This window comes from Salmo salar, chromosome ssa01 (genome assembly GCF_905237065.1).
Source record: "Salmo salar chromosome ssa01, Ssal_v3.1, whole genome shotgun sequence".
Classification (NCBI taxonomy): domain Eukaryota; kingdom Metazoa; phylum Chordata; class Actinopteri; order Salmoniformes; family Salmonidae; genus Salmo; species Salmo salar.
The window spans coordinates 64,672,911-64,689,573 of record NC_059442.1 but is presented as its reverse complement, the minus strand read 5'-3'; the positions used below and the strand labels follow the sequence as shown (position 1 = coordinate 64,689,573).

Below are 16,663 nucleotides of genomic sequence, written 5' to 3'. Positions count from 1 at the left end.
AGGTGTAAAAAAAAATAATTATAATATATATATTTTTTTAAACGGCAAATTGGTGTCCAAAAATACCGATTTACCGATTGTTATGAAAACTTGAAATCGTCCCTAATTAATCGGCCATTCCATTTCCAAAACATGCATCCTGTTTGCAACAAGGCACTATGGAGAGTGGTACTCAGTAATGTGTTGTATTGTATTTTCCCCAAACATAATTTCTTTGGCACATTTTTTGCAGTATGAGTTTATTTTCATAGTGGTGGCTGCATCATGTTATGGGTATGCTTGTAATCTTTCAGGAGTGATAAAATAGAAACGGAATGGAGCTAAGCACAGGCAAAATCCTAGAGGAAAACCTGGTTCAGTCTGCTTATACACCAGACACTGGGATATGAATTCACCTTTCAGCAGGACAATAACCTAAAACACAAAGCCAAATCTACACTGAAGTTGCTTACCAAGAAGACAGTGAATGTTCCTGAGTGGCTGAAATACAGTTTTGACTTAAATCTGCTTGAAAATCTATGGCAAGATTTGAAAATGTTTGTCTAGCAATGATCAACAACCAATTTGACATAACTTGAAGAATTTTTTTAATAATAATAATGGGCAAATATTGTACAATCCAGGTGTGCAATGCTGTAATCGTTGCCAAAGATGATTCTAAGATGTATTGACTCGGGTGTGAATGCTTATGTGAATGAGATATTTCTGTATTTCATTTTCAATAAATTAGCAAAAATTCTGAAAAACATGATTTCACTTTGTCATTATGGGGTATTATGTGTAGATAGGTGAGACAAAAAGGCACTCTTGCTACAACATTTACATGAGAGAAATGTGAACACTATGGGGATGTTGACCTTAGGATGATTAAAGGGACAACTATAGAATTATTTACATGAGCCAAGTGATAACTGAGCAATGAGCTTTCAACTAATGGATGTTTAAAAGAGAAAGAACCAAATTAAAATAATTAAAACAACAAAAACAAAATTAAACCCAGTTCAGAACTATTAAATGAAAAATTGTACTTGGCCTTGCTGCTATTAGCCCATACAAATGCATTGAATAACAGATTCACTACATGGAACAACAGATAGTCCACCCAAAAAATCTTAAGGAAGTTTGTTCTGACGTGTCTGTTCTATATCTAAGAGATACAGTTGAAGTGGAAGTTTACATACACTTTAGCCAAATGCATTTAAACTCAGTTTTTCACAATTCCTGACATTTAATCCTAGTAAAAATTCCCTGTCTTAGGTCAGTTAGGATCACCACTATATTTTAAGAATGTGAAATGTCAGAATAATAGTAGAGAGAATGATTTATTTCAGCTTTGATTTCTTTCATCACATTCCCAGTGGGTCAGAAGTCTACATACACTCAATTAGTATTTGGTAGCATTGCCTTTAAATTGTTTAACTTGGGTCAAACATTTAGTGTAGCCTTCCACAAGCTTCCCACAATAAGTTGGGTGAATTTTGGCCCATTCCTCCTGACAGAGCTGGTATAACTGAGTCAGGTTTGTAGCCTCCTTGCTCGCACATGCTTTTTCAGTTCTGCCCACAAATGTTCTATAGGATTGAGGTAAGGGCTTTGTGATGGCCACTCCAATACCTTCCTTGACTTTGTTGTCCTTAAGCCATTTTGCCACAACTTTGGAAGTATGCTTGGGTTCATTGTCCATTTGGAAGACCCATTTGCAACCAAGCTTTAACCTCTTACATCTAGATGTTCCCGCTAGCGGAACACCGCTCCAATATCCTTTGATAGGGCGTGGCGCGAATTACAAACACCTCAGAAATCCCAAAACTTCAATTTTTCAAACATATGACTATTTTACACCATTTTAAAGACAAGACTCTCCTTTATCTAACCACATTGTCCGATTTCAAAAAGGCTTTACAACGAAAGCAAAACATTAGATTATGTCAGGAGAGTACCCAGCCAGAAATAATTACACACCCATTTTTCAAGCTAGCATATAATGTCACAAAAACCAAAACCACAGCTAAATGCAGCACTAACCTTTGATGATCTTCATCAGATGACACTCCTAGGACATTATGTTATACAATACATGCATGTTTTGTTCAATCAAGTTCATATTTATATCAAAAACCAGCTTTTTACATTAGCATGTGACGTTCAGAACTAGCATTCCCACCGAACACTTCCGGTGAATTTACTAAATTACTCACGATAAACGTTCACAAAAAACATAACAATAATTTTAAGAATTATAGATACAGAACTCCTTTATGCAATCGCGGTGTCCGATTTTAAAATAGCTTTTCGGTGAAAGCACATTTTGCAATATTCTGAGTAGATAGCCCGGCCATCATGGCTTGCTATTTTGACACCCACCAAGTTTGGCACTCACCAAACTCAGATTTAATATAAGAAAAATTGGATTACCTTTGCTGTTCTTCGTCAGAATGCACTCCCAGGACTTCTAGTTTACACCCAATGTTGTTTTGGTTCCAAATAATCCATAGTTATATCCAAATAGCGGCGTTTTGTTCTTGCGTTCAAGACGCTATCCGAAGGGTGACGCGCCGGCGCGTATCGTGACCAAAAAATTCAAAATATTCCATTACCGTACTTCGAAGCATGTCAAACGCTGTTTAAAATAGCGATAATATTCCGACCGGGAGACGTCGTTTTTGTTCAAAGACTGAAAATGTAAAATGGACTCTTCACGTGCACGCGCACCCGTTTCATTGTTCTCAGATCGACCACTATCCATATGCGCTACTGTTTTCTGCCCAGGGACTGCAGAGTCATCATTCCCTGTTCTGCCGCCTTCTGAGAGCCTATGGGAGCCTTAGAAAATGTCACGTTACAGCAGAGATCCTCTATTTTCCATAAAGAGGCTATAGAAGGCCAAGCAATGGTCAGAGAGGGCACTTCCTGTATGCAATCTTCTCAGGTTTTGGCCTGCCATATGAGTGCTGTTATACTCACAGACACCATTCAAACAGTTTTAGAAACTTTAGGATGTTTTCTATCCAAATCAAACAATTATATGCATATTCTAGTTTCTGGGCAGGAGTAATAACCAGATTAATTCGGGTACGTTTTTTATCCGGCTGTGAAAATACTACCCCCTATCCTAAACAGGTTAACTTCCTGACTCATGTCTTGATGTTGCTTCAATTTATCAACATTTGTTTTCCTCATTCTGCCATCTATTTTGTGAAGTGCACCAGTCCCTCCTTGTAATGTGGTCTGTGTGTAGCTTGTGTAGAGGAGTCAGGCACAGGACAGCAGATATGAGTAAATAAAAGTAATTTACTCTAAATAGACAAATATAATACAATATAGCGAGCCCGCATAATGGACCGTCTTACATACAAACAATTACTCACAAACAAACATGGGGGAACAGAGGGTTAAATAATGAACAAGTAATTGGGGGATTGAAACCAGGTGTGTAAGACAAAGACAAAACAAATGGAAAATGAAAAGTGGATCGGCGATGGCTAGAAGGCCGGTGATGTCGACCGCCGAATGCTGCCCGAACAAGGAGAGGGACCGACTTCGGCGGATGTCGTGACACTCCTGCAGCAAAGCACCCCCACAACATGATTCTGCCACCCCCGTGCTTCACGGTTGGGATGGTGTTCTTCGGCTTGCAAGCCTCCCCCTTTTTCCTCCAAACAAAATGATGGTTATTATGGCCAAACAGTTCTATTTTTGTTTCATCAGACCAGAGGACATTTCTCCAATAAGTATGATCCTTGTCCCCATGTGCAGTTGCAAACCATAGTCTGGCTTTTCTATGGCGGTTTTGGAGCAGTGGCTTCTTCCTTGCTGAGCGGTCTTTCAGGTTATGTCGATATAGGACTCATTTTACTGTGGCTGTAGATACTTTTGTACCTATTTCCTCCAGCATCTTCACAAGGTTTTTTGCTGTTTTTCGCACCAAACTACGTTCATCTCTAGGAGACAGAACGCATCTCCTTCCTGAGCGGTATGACGGCTGCGTGGTCCCATGGTGTTTATAGTTGTGTACTATTGTTTGTACAGATGAACGTGGTACCTTCAGGCGTTTGGATATTACTCCCAAGGATGATCCAGATGTGTGGAGGTCTACAATTTTTTTTCTGAGGTCTTGGCTGATTTCTTTAGATTTTCCCATGATGTCAAGCAAAGAGGCACTGAGTTTTAAGGTAGGCCTTGAAATACATCCACAGGTACACCTCCAATGGACTCAAATTATGTCAATTAGCCTATCAGAAGCTTCTAAAGCCATGACATAATTTCCAAGCTGTTTAAAGGCACTGTCAACTTAAAGGCACAGTCAACTTAGTGTATGTATACTTCTGATCCACTGGAATTGTGACACAGTGAGTTATAAGTGAAATAATCTGTCTGTAAACAATTGTTGGAAAAATGTCTTGTGCCATGCGCAAAGTAGATGTCCTAACCGACTTGCCAAAACTATAGTTTGTTAACAAGAATTTTGTGGAGTGTTTGAAAAACTAGACTCCAACCTAAGTGTATGTTAACTTCCGACTTCAACTGTAAATCAAGAGAAGGTCATATTTAGATAAAGATATTTTTACATGAAAGTTCATTGTTGTTGGTTTTTGACAAAAGGCTTTCACTGGTCCTCTAACACACCTTCGAAGGGAACAGAGTTATCCTCAAAGCTTCATACTAGGTGAGCCTAAATATAGCCAAGGCAAAGAAGCCCCACACTATAGGAGAGGAGCTCATCAAACCCTGCCTGATGAGTCAGTAGATTAGATGAGTCAGTAGATGTGGCTGGAATTCCGCAATAGATGGTGTATGCATGACACGTATTTCATGATGATATCCAGGAGGGATTTCTTTTCTGTTACCATCTACAAACAACAACAAGGGGAGAGGACATTTTTAGGGTGGTAGACACTCATTTGAAAGACTTACAAATTGACTGGGCAAATTGTGTTGGGATTTGCACTGATTGTACAAGATGCATGACTGGGTGCAACTCCGGATTCATAGCTCATGTCTGCAGAGTGGTGCCCAATGTGAAACTGACACATTGTATTCTGTACAGGGAGTCTTTGGCCAGCAAAGCATTACAACCTAACCTAGGGGCTGTTTTTGACTCAGTCGTAAAGGTGGTGAATCTGACCAAGAAGAGACCTCTTCAAACAAGACTGTTCAGAGAGCTTTGCAAGGAGATGGGAGCAGACCATAAACACCTGCTCTTTCTTTGTGAGGTTAGGCGGTTGTCTTGGGGGAGGGTCCTCGAGAGGCTGTGGGAACTGAGAGAGGAGGTTATGGCCTATCTTAAGAAAGAGGACAGCGACCTTGGAGTTCTCTTCCGTGACAAACTGTGGTTGGCTAGGCTGGCTTACCTGGTTGACATTTCAGAAAACTCAATGAGCTGAACACAAGCCTCCAGGGCAAGGAATCAACCATTTTGGAGCTTGAAGATGGCATCAGAGGATTCACTGCACGCCTGGGATTGTGGCAGTCACAGCTGAAGGCTGGAGCATATGGCATGTTCCCTGTTCTGTCAGCTCACATGCAGCTGATAGATTCCCCCCTATGTAAAGCTGTGAAGAAGGACATGGCTGAGCACATGGCCAGCCTGCAGCAGAACTTTGACCGGTACTTTCCTAACCCACAGAAATCTCAAAAACTTCAATGGGTGAGGTATCCCTTTCAAGCAGTGTCCTCATCAGACCTAGGACTAGTCTGCCAGAGATGGAGGCCTTAGTGACGCTACAAGCAAGCAATGGAAGCAAGATGCTTTTTGAGGCAAACACACTCACACAGTTCTGGGTTGCTCATCTAGAGCAGGAAGCGGTCTCCTGCCTGGCTGAGGAAGCAGTAGATGTTCTGATCCAGTTTGGCACCACATAGCTATGCGAGTCAGATTATCAACTCTGGCATACTTAAAAAACAAGTACAGAAACAGACTCCATGCATGACCTCAGGGTTGCACTGTCAAAACCTAAGCCCAGAATAGACCTGCTTGTTGAAAACTTCAACCAGCCACACACCTCTCATTAGGACTGTGTGTATGTGTGCTGGTCTACATCTGTGTGATGTGATCAATCAGTTTATTCCAGTTCAGAATACACATTATATATTGTATTTTATCAGCAACAGTTCCAACCTATACTTTTTTTCAACAATTTCAACAGTAAGATTTTATTTTTTTACCATTATTTTACCAGGTAAGTTGACTGAGAACATGTTCTCATTTACAGCAACGACCTGGGGAATAGTTATAGGAGAGAGGAGGTGGATGAATGAGCCAATTGTAAGCTGGGGATGATTAGGTGACCATGATGGTATGAGGGACAGCTTGGGAATTTAGCCAGGACACCGGGGTTAACACCCCTACTCTTACGATAAATGCCATGGGATCTTTAATGACCTCAGAGAGTCAGGACACCTGTTTAACATCCCATCTGAAATACAGCACCCTACACAGGGCAGTGTCACTTGTAAAAAATGCCAGGTGTTATGTACAGTAGGCCTGATTATTTTTTATCTGTACTGTTACTTAGGGTTGCATTATCAAAAACTGAGCCTGTGTGTGTGTGCTTTGTTCACAGGAGGTTGGTGGCACCTTAATTGGGGAGGACAGGCTCATGGTAATGGCTGGAGCAGAATTAGCGGAATGGTATCAAATACCGGAACCCGTGTGGCTCAGTTGGTAGAGCATGGTGTTTGCAATGCCAGGGTTGTGGGTTCGTTTCCCACGGGGGGCCGGTATGAAAAAAAAATAAAATGTATGAAATGTATGCATTCACTACTGTAAGTTGCTCTGGATAAGAGCGTCTGCTAAATGACTAAAATGTAAATACATCAAATGCATGGTTTCCAGGTGTTTGATGCCATTCCATTCGCTCTGTTCCAACCATTATTACTCAGCAGCCTCCTGTGGTTCTGTTATACATCTATGTGATCAGTCAGTTTATTCCAATTCAGAATGAAAATTATTTATTGAATTTTAACAGCTGCAGTCTCACCTAGACAGATATGTAAGACTGTTTTTAATGGGGAAAATAAACAAGAATAGCTATTTATATGGGTATTTCATTATTTGTTTTTGTCTATATTCCATTTGTTTTAGGCATAACGGCAATGAAGGTTTGCTACAGATTCAAATAGAAACTTGAGGGAACTGTTTGCCGCGGGTTCACCGCAAGTGGCAAAAATGTTAAACGTCTGGCTTCATTATGTGCCATACTATTTATTTTGCATCAAATTTGCCACAAACTTGCAGGAAGTTTACTGCAAAAAAATGGTAAGGGTAAAGCAGGGGAAATCATAGAGCATTGGGAGAAAAGCAGTTTTGTAGAATTTAAATGTTTTGTTCTTGTAATTTTTTTAATTACTTCATTACTTATGAAATATTATTAATCAGCAAAAAACATCCAAACCAACAAATCACCAGTGAATGATAAAGTATTGGAAAAGCGACATATGGATTTTTCAAATGTCAGTAACTCTTGCCTTTCATAACCAAAAGGCCATTTTTCCTGATAGGATTTATATTGCTATGATTGGTATGTTAGCCTTTCGACAGAAATGTTATTACAGTAGGCCTTTACATGTCATATCAACACTTGCCCCTCTTTAAAAAAAGCTATATTTACTGATCATGATTGAGATTGAAATATTGATGAGTGTGAAACCAGAGCTGTGTTTATTCCTCCACAGCTCTCTCTAGTCCTGCTAAGTGCCCTGAATCAAGACCTCATCCAGTTTACTCTGCGGCCTGGGGTTCAGATTAACGTCTATGCCACACGACTGTCTCCAGGTCAGCCAGTCTGCTGTGTTCACAGTATAGTCTGATGTCTGGCTATAGGATAGTTAAAGATATAAGGTCCTGCCTACTACTATGCAATTACAATCAATTCATAGGGTTTTGCATGTTGGCCATTTTGGAATGATGTTATTATGTAGTAGAATAAAATGGAATAATAACAGTCTCCACACCCCCAAGACAACACCCACACACTTGAGAGGTTGTTAGCAAAGGGTCAGCCACAGAGCAATACACCAGGAGCAAAACATTTTATTAGGTAACTTGCTTAAGGCCAAAACAGCAGGAGATTGCTCCAGAGATTTGAACCAGCAACCTTCCAGTTTGCATAGCATTCTGCTTCTCTACCCTCTAGGCTAACTGCTGTTGAGAAGTCTAGTACCACAACAGCTTTATGAGAACGGTATAAGAAAGACATAACGCATGTTGTTTTGATCATTAAGGTCAAATTCAGTTACACTATGGTGTTGAAAATCCTCACAGCACTTGGGAGTTTGATGCCAGAAGAAAAGACAGCCCTCTATTTCTCTCTTTGTCTTATGTCTAAATACTTTATCCCCCCTCTATTTTTTTCCAAGCTCCTATCATGGACACCAGTGAGAGTGGTCACAATGGTGCTACAGTCATTATGCTAGTGTCAGTCGTATTTGTGGGTTTGGCAGTTTTCGTTATCTACAAGTTCAAAAGGTAAAGTATCCCCGACTTCATTTTAACTAAGCTGATTCTAATGAGAGTGATAGTGACAATTTAGGCCATTCTCACACGCCAATCCTTAAACAAATTAATATGTACATCTTATTTCTCTAATCCAATAGCTTAAACTAGTCAAAATATCATGAACTATCTTTAGAGACAGCCTAACAATTGGACATCATCAAAGCCACTCTTCTCTTTCCTATACTCTTGAATATTCCCGGGAATGACAGTCTAATTCATGTTTTAAGTGCTGAATGAGTGTAAGTATTCTGCAGTCAATATTCATCTATCTAAAAATGTGAATGTTGACATTTCTGAAATGCTAAATAGAGTCATTCAGGGAGAGGCATTCAACAGAATGGCAGCAATGGTTGAAAAGATAAGACCCGAGACAACATACAATGCCATATAAAATGGAGAGTATCCTCTGTTATTTAACTAGGCAAGTCAGTTAAGAACAAATTCTTATTTACAATGACAGCCTAGGAACAGTGGGTTAACTGCCTTGTTCAGGGGCAGAATGACAGATTTGATCTAGCAACCTTTCGGTTACTGGCCCAATGCTCTAACCTCTAGGGTACTTGCCGCCCCTGCTTCCATTGCATTGCAAAAGACCACACTCTTCCACAAGTTTAAATTATTACTATACTCAAAGTGTTAAAGTGTGTGAATCTGTCACTTTTAAAGATAATGAGGGTTGTTCATAGTTCAACATTTATCACAACAGTGAAAAGGTACTGTAAATACCCCATGAATCCCAGAATTATCAGAAACTTAAACAGGGAGTTTTACTCCATTTTTCCCTCATCTGTGGTAAATATATTTTATGAGATATATTACACAAGTGATTAAGCAGAGAACCTAGCTAGCACATACAATTCTGAGAACCATATGTTTCTTAGAACTTGGTCACTAATGTTCTCACAACATTTAACGTTTTTCACATTGGCTTCATTCCCACAACCAATGTGAAACCAAAAACATACGTTCCAACAACTTCCAAAGAACCAAATGTGCTAGCTGGGAGCTAACAATGTATTTACTATTCATTTGACTTGCTGTTAATCCTCTTAACTATTTTGTACAATGTGTATTTCCTATAGGAAGATCCCTGGCATCAACATCCACACAAATGAGCGAGAGAAACAACAGGAAGTGATCCCTTCGGTGGTGTCTATAGCTGTCCCAAACCCTGAGGGGGACATGGTGAGCACTTTGGAGCACTTGGACACAGGGCCAGATGCATGAAGCATAGGTAAGGTATCCTTCATAAAGAGGACAGTTACTGATAAGTAGTCAAGAATAACTCATGGGCCTATTGATGAGACAGCTATAAATGCACATATTTTACCTTTATACAGTGGTGTACTGCTCTATTAAAGGGACAGTTCTACATTTTGGCAACACTTACCCAGAGTCAGATGAACACATGGATACAATTTGTGTCTTTACTTGCAGTTTGAAGTCAGTTGAAGGTAGTTTCTGGATACTTTGCTAACTAACGTTAGCACAATGACTGGAAGTCTGCAGGAACAGCTAGCATGCTACCAGAAATGACTTTTCTTCCCAGAAACTACCATCAACCTCCTTCAAACTGCACGCAGAGACATACAAATGGTATCCATGAGTTCATCTGACTCTGGTTAAGTAGAAACATGGCCTTAATTGCCAATCTTTTGCACAATTGTTTTACTGAATTACTTATTATTTTGAAACGTTTTCACAGGTAGATCAAAACAATACATTGAAATGACAATGTCCTTACTCTCCTCGTTAAGTTGATACGTTCCTATATGTTTGCTTTGGTAATGTGAGATAGTGTCCTATCATGCCGATAAACCTAATTGAATTGAATTGCATGCTGAAGTTATTTTTGAATTTATGAATTAATTAGTGTCCTAAGAATGTAGCAGTGCAGTGAGAATGCTATATTATAATAGTGATAAATTACTCTGTAGAGCTGTAGTTGATGTAGTCCTTCCAAATGTCAAGCAACATTTGTTAGCATGGAAGATGGATATGCTTGCATGGAAAAATAGATATGGTAGTGTGCTAATGCTGATATATAATTTATTATCTGTCTCTTGTGTCACCTGTCTCTGGCTAGGATACCTACCATCTCACACAGACGTCAAACTCTCAGATGAAACTCCCCATATGTTTTAATGCTGAGTCTACAGCCGACTTGTAAGCAATACATCTTTTTGGCAGTTGCTTCCAGCAAACTCTGAAACCACGGAACAAATGGAAGGTCTCCAGTGTTTTCTACCCATGCATGGACAGACCATCTTACACTGTGCTGCCTGGACTATAGGAGGAGACTCCAGATTTTACCGGCGTCTTGAAAAGGGTCATTTTTAATCTAAATACTTGTATTTTTGCAAGAACATTGCATGTTTATGAAAATAGTGTAATTACAGAACTGCTGAACTAAAGATAATTTGACTCAGCTGGTTACAGTCGTGTGTATGACTTCAAGACAAGCAACAGTAAAGCAACAGTAATGTACAGTAATCTATTTCTCTTGAGTGTTCCATTTCTAGTACGTCTCTGGTGGTAGGTGTGTGGAGAATGTGTAAGTCAAGTGTACTTAGGCCCCGATTCTGACCCGAGTTAAGCACATGTAAATGGAACGTTATTCCCTTTTTATGCACTATTCTCTCTTTCTCTCTATTATGACCTTGAACTTAACCATTGTGTAGTCTTAACATTCTGTATACTCTCCTTGTCCTAAGGGTAAAAAATTACCCTTCTTCACTAAACCCCTAAAATAAAGCAGCTTATTAATTGAATTTTAAACCCCAAATCTATTTTGCATGAAGAAACAACCTGTCATTCATCACAAACTTTGTGAATATCTGGGTTTTCCCTCTTCACAATGCAGAAAGCCTGCATTTAATCAGTGGACACTACTCGTTTTTTTTATTACAACACACCTGTCATAATTGTTTTCTTTACTAAAGTAGAGGTTTATTATTATTATTATTGTTATTATTATTGCTAAAGGTATTGCATAGGTGTAAACATACATTTGTTTAGCAAGAGATAGCACTTGTATAGCCTAAGAAAGTAGCAGAAATGTGAAGAAAGTAGTTTTGAATGCATTTTATTGAAAGCGAACTAAAGTCTTGAACTTTTTTGGCAACGTGGCGATGTATTCTTATATACTGTACAATGAGGATTTCAACTACAAAATACAATTCTTCTCCCTTTTTTTAACCATTGCCCCACCCACAAAGTGTATAAACAACAACAATAAATGATAATAAAATAAGACAATAGATACAAAACAAAAATGTGAAGAACATAAATCAATCAACTCTAATTAGCACATGTAGGACAGTATGCAAGTGTCTGTGCATGGATGTATTTCTCACATGTGCAGCACATAGTATTTGTTTTACAGTCCTTCTTTGGGAGGCAGAATTGGAATCTCCTCCTCTTGCCTGCCCCAGCTGCAGCCTCAGGTGGATCAGGACAAGATTCAGCACCCTGAACAGCTTTCACAAGTGCTGCAGAGGCTACTATGTGGGGGAGGCGCTCCCTTCTTTGAATGTGTGGGGTTCAAGTGCCTTTCCCAGCTGCTCCAGGAACAACCTCTGCTTATCAGGCATCCAGGTTGGGTTTATCTTGTTCCATATCACAAAGGCATTGTATGAGGACACATCAATGATGTTATGGAAGATGGTCAGGGGCCAGCAGGCAGTCATCCTCCTGCAGATGTAAGTTCCAAACACCTTGTCCAGGTTGTCCACGCCTCCTTTGTTGTGGTTGTAGTCCAAGATGATGGCTGGCTTCCAGTCCTTAGAATCACTGATCTTTTCACACCCTGATCTGTTTAACCCCTGTGCGGCCTCCGTCCCGCATCCAGCGACATATCCTATCGCCATTAGCATAACAAAATGAAATAATTCTTTTTTGTTAATTTTTTTTTCAAATTATATCGTTTTATAGATACACATCTCCTGAATCGAACCACGTTGTCCGATTTCAAAAAGGCTTTACAGCAGAAGCAAAACATTAGATTATGTTAGAGGAGTATATCGTAAAAGTAGCCACATAGCCATTTTCCGACCATCCACATGCATCACAAATAACCGAAAAACAGCTAAATGCAGCACTAACCTTTGACCATCTTCATCAGATGACACACCTAGGACATCATGTTACACAATACATGCATTCTTTTGTTCGATAAAGTTCATATTTATATATAAAAACAGCATTTTACATCGGTGCGTAACGTTGACTAACTATTTTCCCTCAAATGCATCCGATGAAACAGCGCTACAATTTACTAAATTACTATTCGAAAACATTTTTAAAATGTAATATTGTCATTCTAAGATTTATAGATTAATATCTCTTGAAAGCACCTGTAATGCCAGATTTAAAAATAACTTTACTGGGTAATCACACTTTGCGATAAAAGGGGATGCGATACTCAGAACAATAGGCTAGCAATAGCAATAGGCTAGCCATCTTGGAACAATCGCATATCAAATCTAGTCTTGTATACTATTGTCAATAATCCCTTACCTTTGATTATCTTCATCCTTAGGCACTTCCAGGATTCCCAGGTCCACAACAAATGTATTTTCGTTCGAAAAAGTTCATCCTTTAAGTTCCATTAGCTTGTTGTTGTTAGCGCATTCTGAAGGCTGCACCAAAAGTTCCGACGTGCACGGGGCTACTCTTTCAACAAAATGCATTTTTTTTTTATTTAGGTTCGTTCAAACATGTCAAACGTTGTATAACATAAATCTTTAGGGCCTTTTTCAACCAGAGCTCCAATAAGATTCGAGGAGGACGATTGCATTGTGTTTCAAAACGTTTCGAAAGGGGAGGGTAACCAGGGGCGCCGGCGTCATAATGGTGATGGCCCTCTCCGTGTGACCACATTCCACAGCGTGTCATTCTGTCAGTTTTCACAGTAGGAGACTCAAATCACTTTGTAAAGACTGGGGACATCTAGTGGAAGCAATAGGAAGTGCTCAATGAACCATAGCTCACGGTGTGATTAATAGGCAACGTGATGAAGTTGAGTTCGCAATTCAGAATTCCACTTCCTGTTTCGATCTGTCTCGGGGTTTTGACTGCCATATGAGTTCTGTTATACTCACAGACACCATTCAAACAGTTTTAGAAACTTTAGGGTGTTTTCTATCCACAAGTATTAATTATATGCATATCCTAGCTTCTGAGTTTGAGTAGTAGGCCGTTTAAAATGGGCACGAATCTTTTTCAAAATGCGCTGTGGCGCCCCCTATCCTAGGCGACCGTCAAGAGGTTAACCTGTCTTTGTGACTGTCTCCACCCACCTCCAGGTGTCACCTGTTTTCCTCATTAGTCCCTGGGTACTTATTTCTGTGTAACCTGCTTGTCTGTTGCCAGTTCGTCTTGTTTGTCAAGTCAACCAGCCTGTTTTTTCCCGTTCTCCTGCTTTTTCCTTCTCTCTGTTTTGCTAGTCCTCCCGGTTGTGACCCTTGCCTGTCTGGACTCTGAACCCGCCTGCATGACCATTCTGCCTGCCTTGACCTCGAGCCTGCCTGCCCCTCTGTAACTTCTGGACTCTGACCTAGTTTTGCCTGTCCATGACCATTCTCTTGCCTACTCCTTAGATTCTAATAAATATCAGAGACTCAAACCATCTGCCTCGTGTCTCCATCTGGGTCTCACCTTGTGCCCTTGTAGATCTCAGCTGTTTTGTGCAGTGTGCTCAGGAGGACCACATTCTTGTTCCTCTCTGGGAGGTAAGAAACTAGGGTGGGGGTGAAGGCAAACTTTGATGAGAAGGCCTCTCTCCCCCTTGTTGCGAGGAGTGCAGGGGGTAGCTCAGGCTTGTTCTTTCTAACTGTGCCAACCATGGTGATCTTCCTCTTCATTTTGAGTTCATAAGAGGTGAAGAAATTGTCACCCGTGACATTCTGCCCCCTCAGTCCATCTGTCACATCAAGCACAACCCGCATCCCCTGGTTCTTCTCCAGGCCTCCACCTGTTGGCTTCCCTGTGTATACTTGCATCTTCCAAGTGTAGCTGGATTGTGCATTACAGGCCACTCATGTCTTGATGCCATACTTTGCTGGCTTGCTGGGCATATACTGCTGGAAAGGACAGCGACCTTTTGACAAAAGAGATTACTATCAGTAATTAGTATCAGTGTCACAGAAAATAATCACAGAATTCAATTATATTACAGCAATACATTTAACAGTGAAAATCACTTACAGTTGAAGTTGGAAGTTTACATACACTTAGGTTAAAACTTGTTTTTCAACCACTCCACAAATTTCTTGTTAATCTTACATCTAGACGTTCCGCTAGCGGAACACCTGCTCCAATATCCAATGATAGGCGTGGCGCGAATTACAAATTCCTCAAAAATACAAAAACTTCAATTTTTCAAACATATGACTATTTCACAGCATTTTAAAGATAAGACTCTCCTTTATCTAACCACACTGTCCGATTTCAAAAAGGCTTTACAGCGAAAGCAAAACATTAGATTATGTCAGCAGAGTACCAAGCCAGAAATAATCAGACACCCATTTTTCAAGCTAGCATATAATGTCACAAAAACCCAGAAGACAGCTAAATGCAGCACTAACCTTTGATGATCTTCATCAGATGACACACCTAGGACATTATGTTATACAATACATGCATGTTTTGTTCAATCAAGTTCATATTTATATCAAAAAACAGCTTTTTACATTAGCATGTGACGTTCAGAACTAGCATACCCCCTGCAAACTTCCTGGGAATTTGCTAACAATTTACTAAATTACTCACGATAAACGTTCACAAAAAGCATAACAATTATTTTAAGAATTATAGATACATAACTCATCTATTCACTCGATATGTCCGATTTTAAAATAGCTTTTTGGTGAAAGCACATTTTGCAATATTCTAAGTACATAGCCCAGGCATCACGGGCTAGCTATTTAGACACCCGGCAAGTTTAGCACTCACCAATATCAGATTTACTATTATAAAAGTTTGATTACCTTTTGTTGTCTTCGTCAGAATGCACTCCCAGGACTGCTACTTCAATAACAAATGTTGGTTTGGTCCAAAATAATCCATCGTTATATCCGAATAGCGGCGTTTTGTTCGTGCGTCCCAGACACTATCCGAATGGTAAAGAAGGGTCATGCGCATGGCGCAATTCGTGACAAAAAAAATCAAAATATTCCATGACCGTACTTCGAAGCATGTCAACCGCTGTTTAAAATCCATTTTTATGCCATTTTTCTCGTAAAAAAGCGATAATATTCCGACCGGGAATGTCCATTTAGCTAAACAGAGGAATGAAAACAAATCTTTCGGTCGACGCGGGCACGAGCCTGAATCTCACAGTACTGTAACCAGCCACTACCCAAACGCGCTACTTTGTTTCAGCCAGAGCCTGCAAAGCCACGATTCCGCTTTTTGCCGCCTTCTGAGAACCTATGGCAGCCGTAGGAAGTGTCACGGGACAGCTAAGATCCTCACTCTTCAATAAACAGAGACAAGAAGAACGACACCTTGTCAGACAGGCCACTTCCTGCATGAAATGTTCTCAGGTTTTTGCCTGCCATATGAGTTCTGTTATACTCACAGACACCGTTTTAGAAACTTTAGGGCGTTTTCTATCCAAAGCCAATAATTATATGCATATTCTAGTTACTGGGCAGGAGTAGTAACCAGATTAAATCGGGTACGTTTTTTATCCAGCCGTGAAAATACTGCCCCCTAGCCATAACAGGTTAACAAACTATAGTTTTGGCAAGTCGGTTAGGACATTTACTTTGTGCACATGACACAAGTCATATTTCTAACAATAGTTTACAGACAGACTATTTCACTTATAATTCACTGTGTCACAATTCCAGTGGGTCAGAAGTTTACATACACTAAGTTGACTATGCCTTTAAACAGCTTGGAAAATTCCAGAAAATGATGTCATGGCTTTAGAAGCTTCTGATAGGCTAATTGACATCATTTGAGTCAATTGGAGGTGTACTTGTGGATGTATTTCAAGGCCTACCTTCAAACTCAGTGCCTCTTTGCTTGACATCATGGGAAAATCTAAAGAAATCAGCCAAGACCACAGAAAAACAATTGTCTCTCCACACAACCGTGACAGAAGATCCCACCACAACAGGACCAAGCAGCGTGCCCGGGAGGAGATTGCATTCTGGA

At 40.0% G+C, this 16,663-nt stretch overlaps 1 protein-coding gene across 1 annotated transcript in view; it reads left to right on the top strand.

Moving 5' to 3' along the window:
• LOC106608714 (VPS10 domain-containing receptor SorCS1-like) overlaps positions 1 to 11,186 on the top strand; it is a 109,264-nt gene extending 98,078 nt beyond the window's left edge. Inside the window, exons 24-27 of the mRNA XM_014206816.2 lie at positions 7,675 to 7,774; positions 8,359 to 8,467; positions 9,580 to 9,731; positions 10,584 to 11,186. Coding sequence (XP_014062291.1) covers positions 7,675 to 7,774; positions 8,359 to 8,467; positions 9,580 to 9,724 — 354 coding nt within the window. The 3' untranslated portion in view covers positions 9,725 to 9,731; positions 10,584 to 11,186. The remainder of the gene's footprint in view (positions 1 to 7,674; positions 7,775 to 8,358; positions 8,468 to 9,579; positions 9,732 to 10,583) is intronic.
• Positions 11,187 to 16,663: the final 5,477 nt, after the last annotated feature.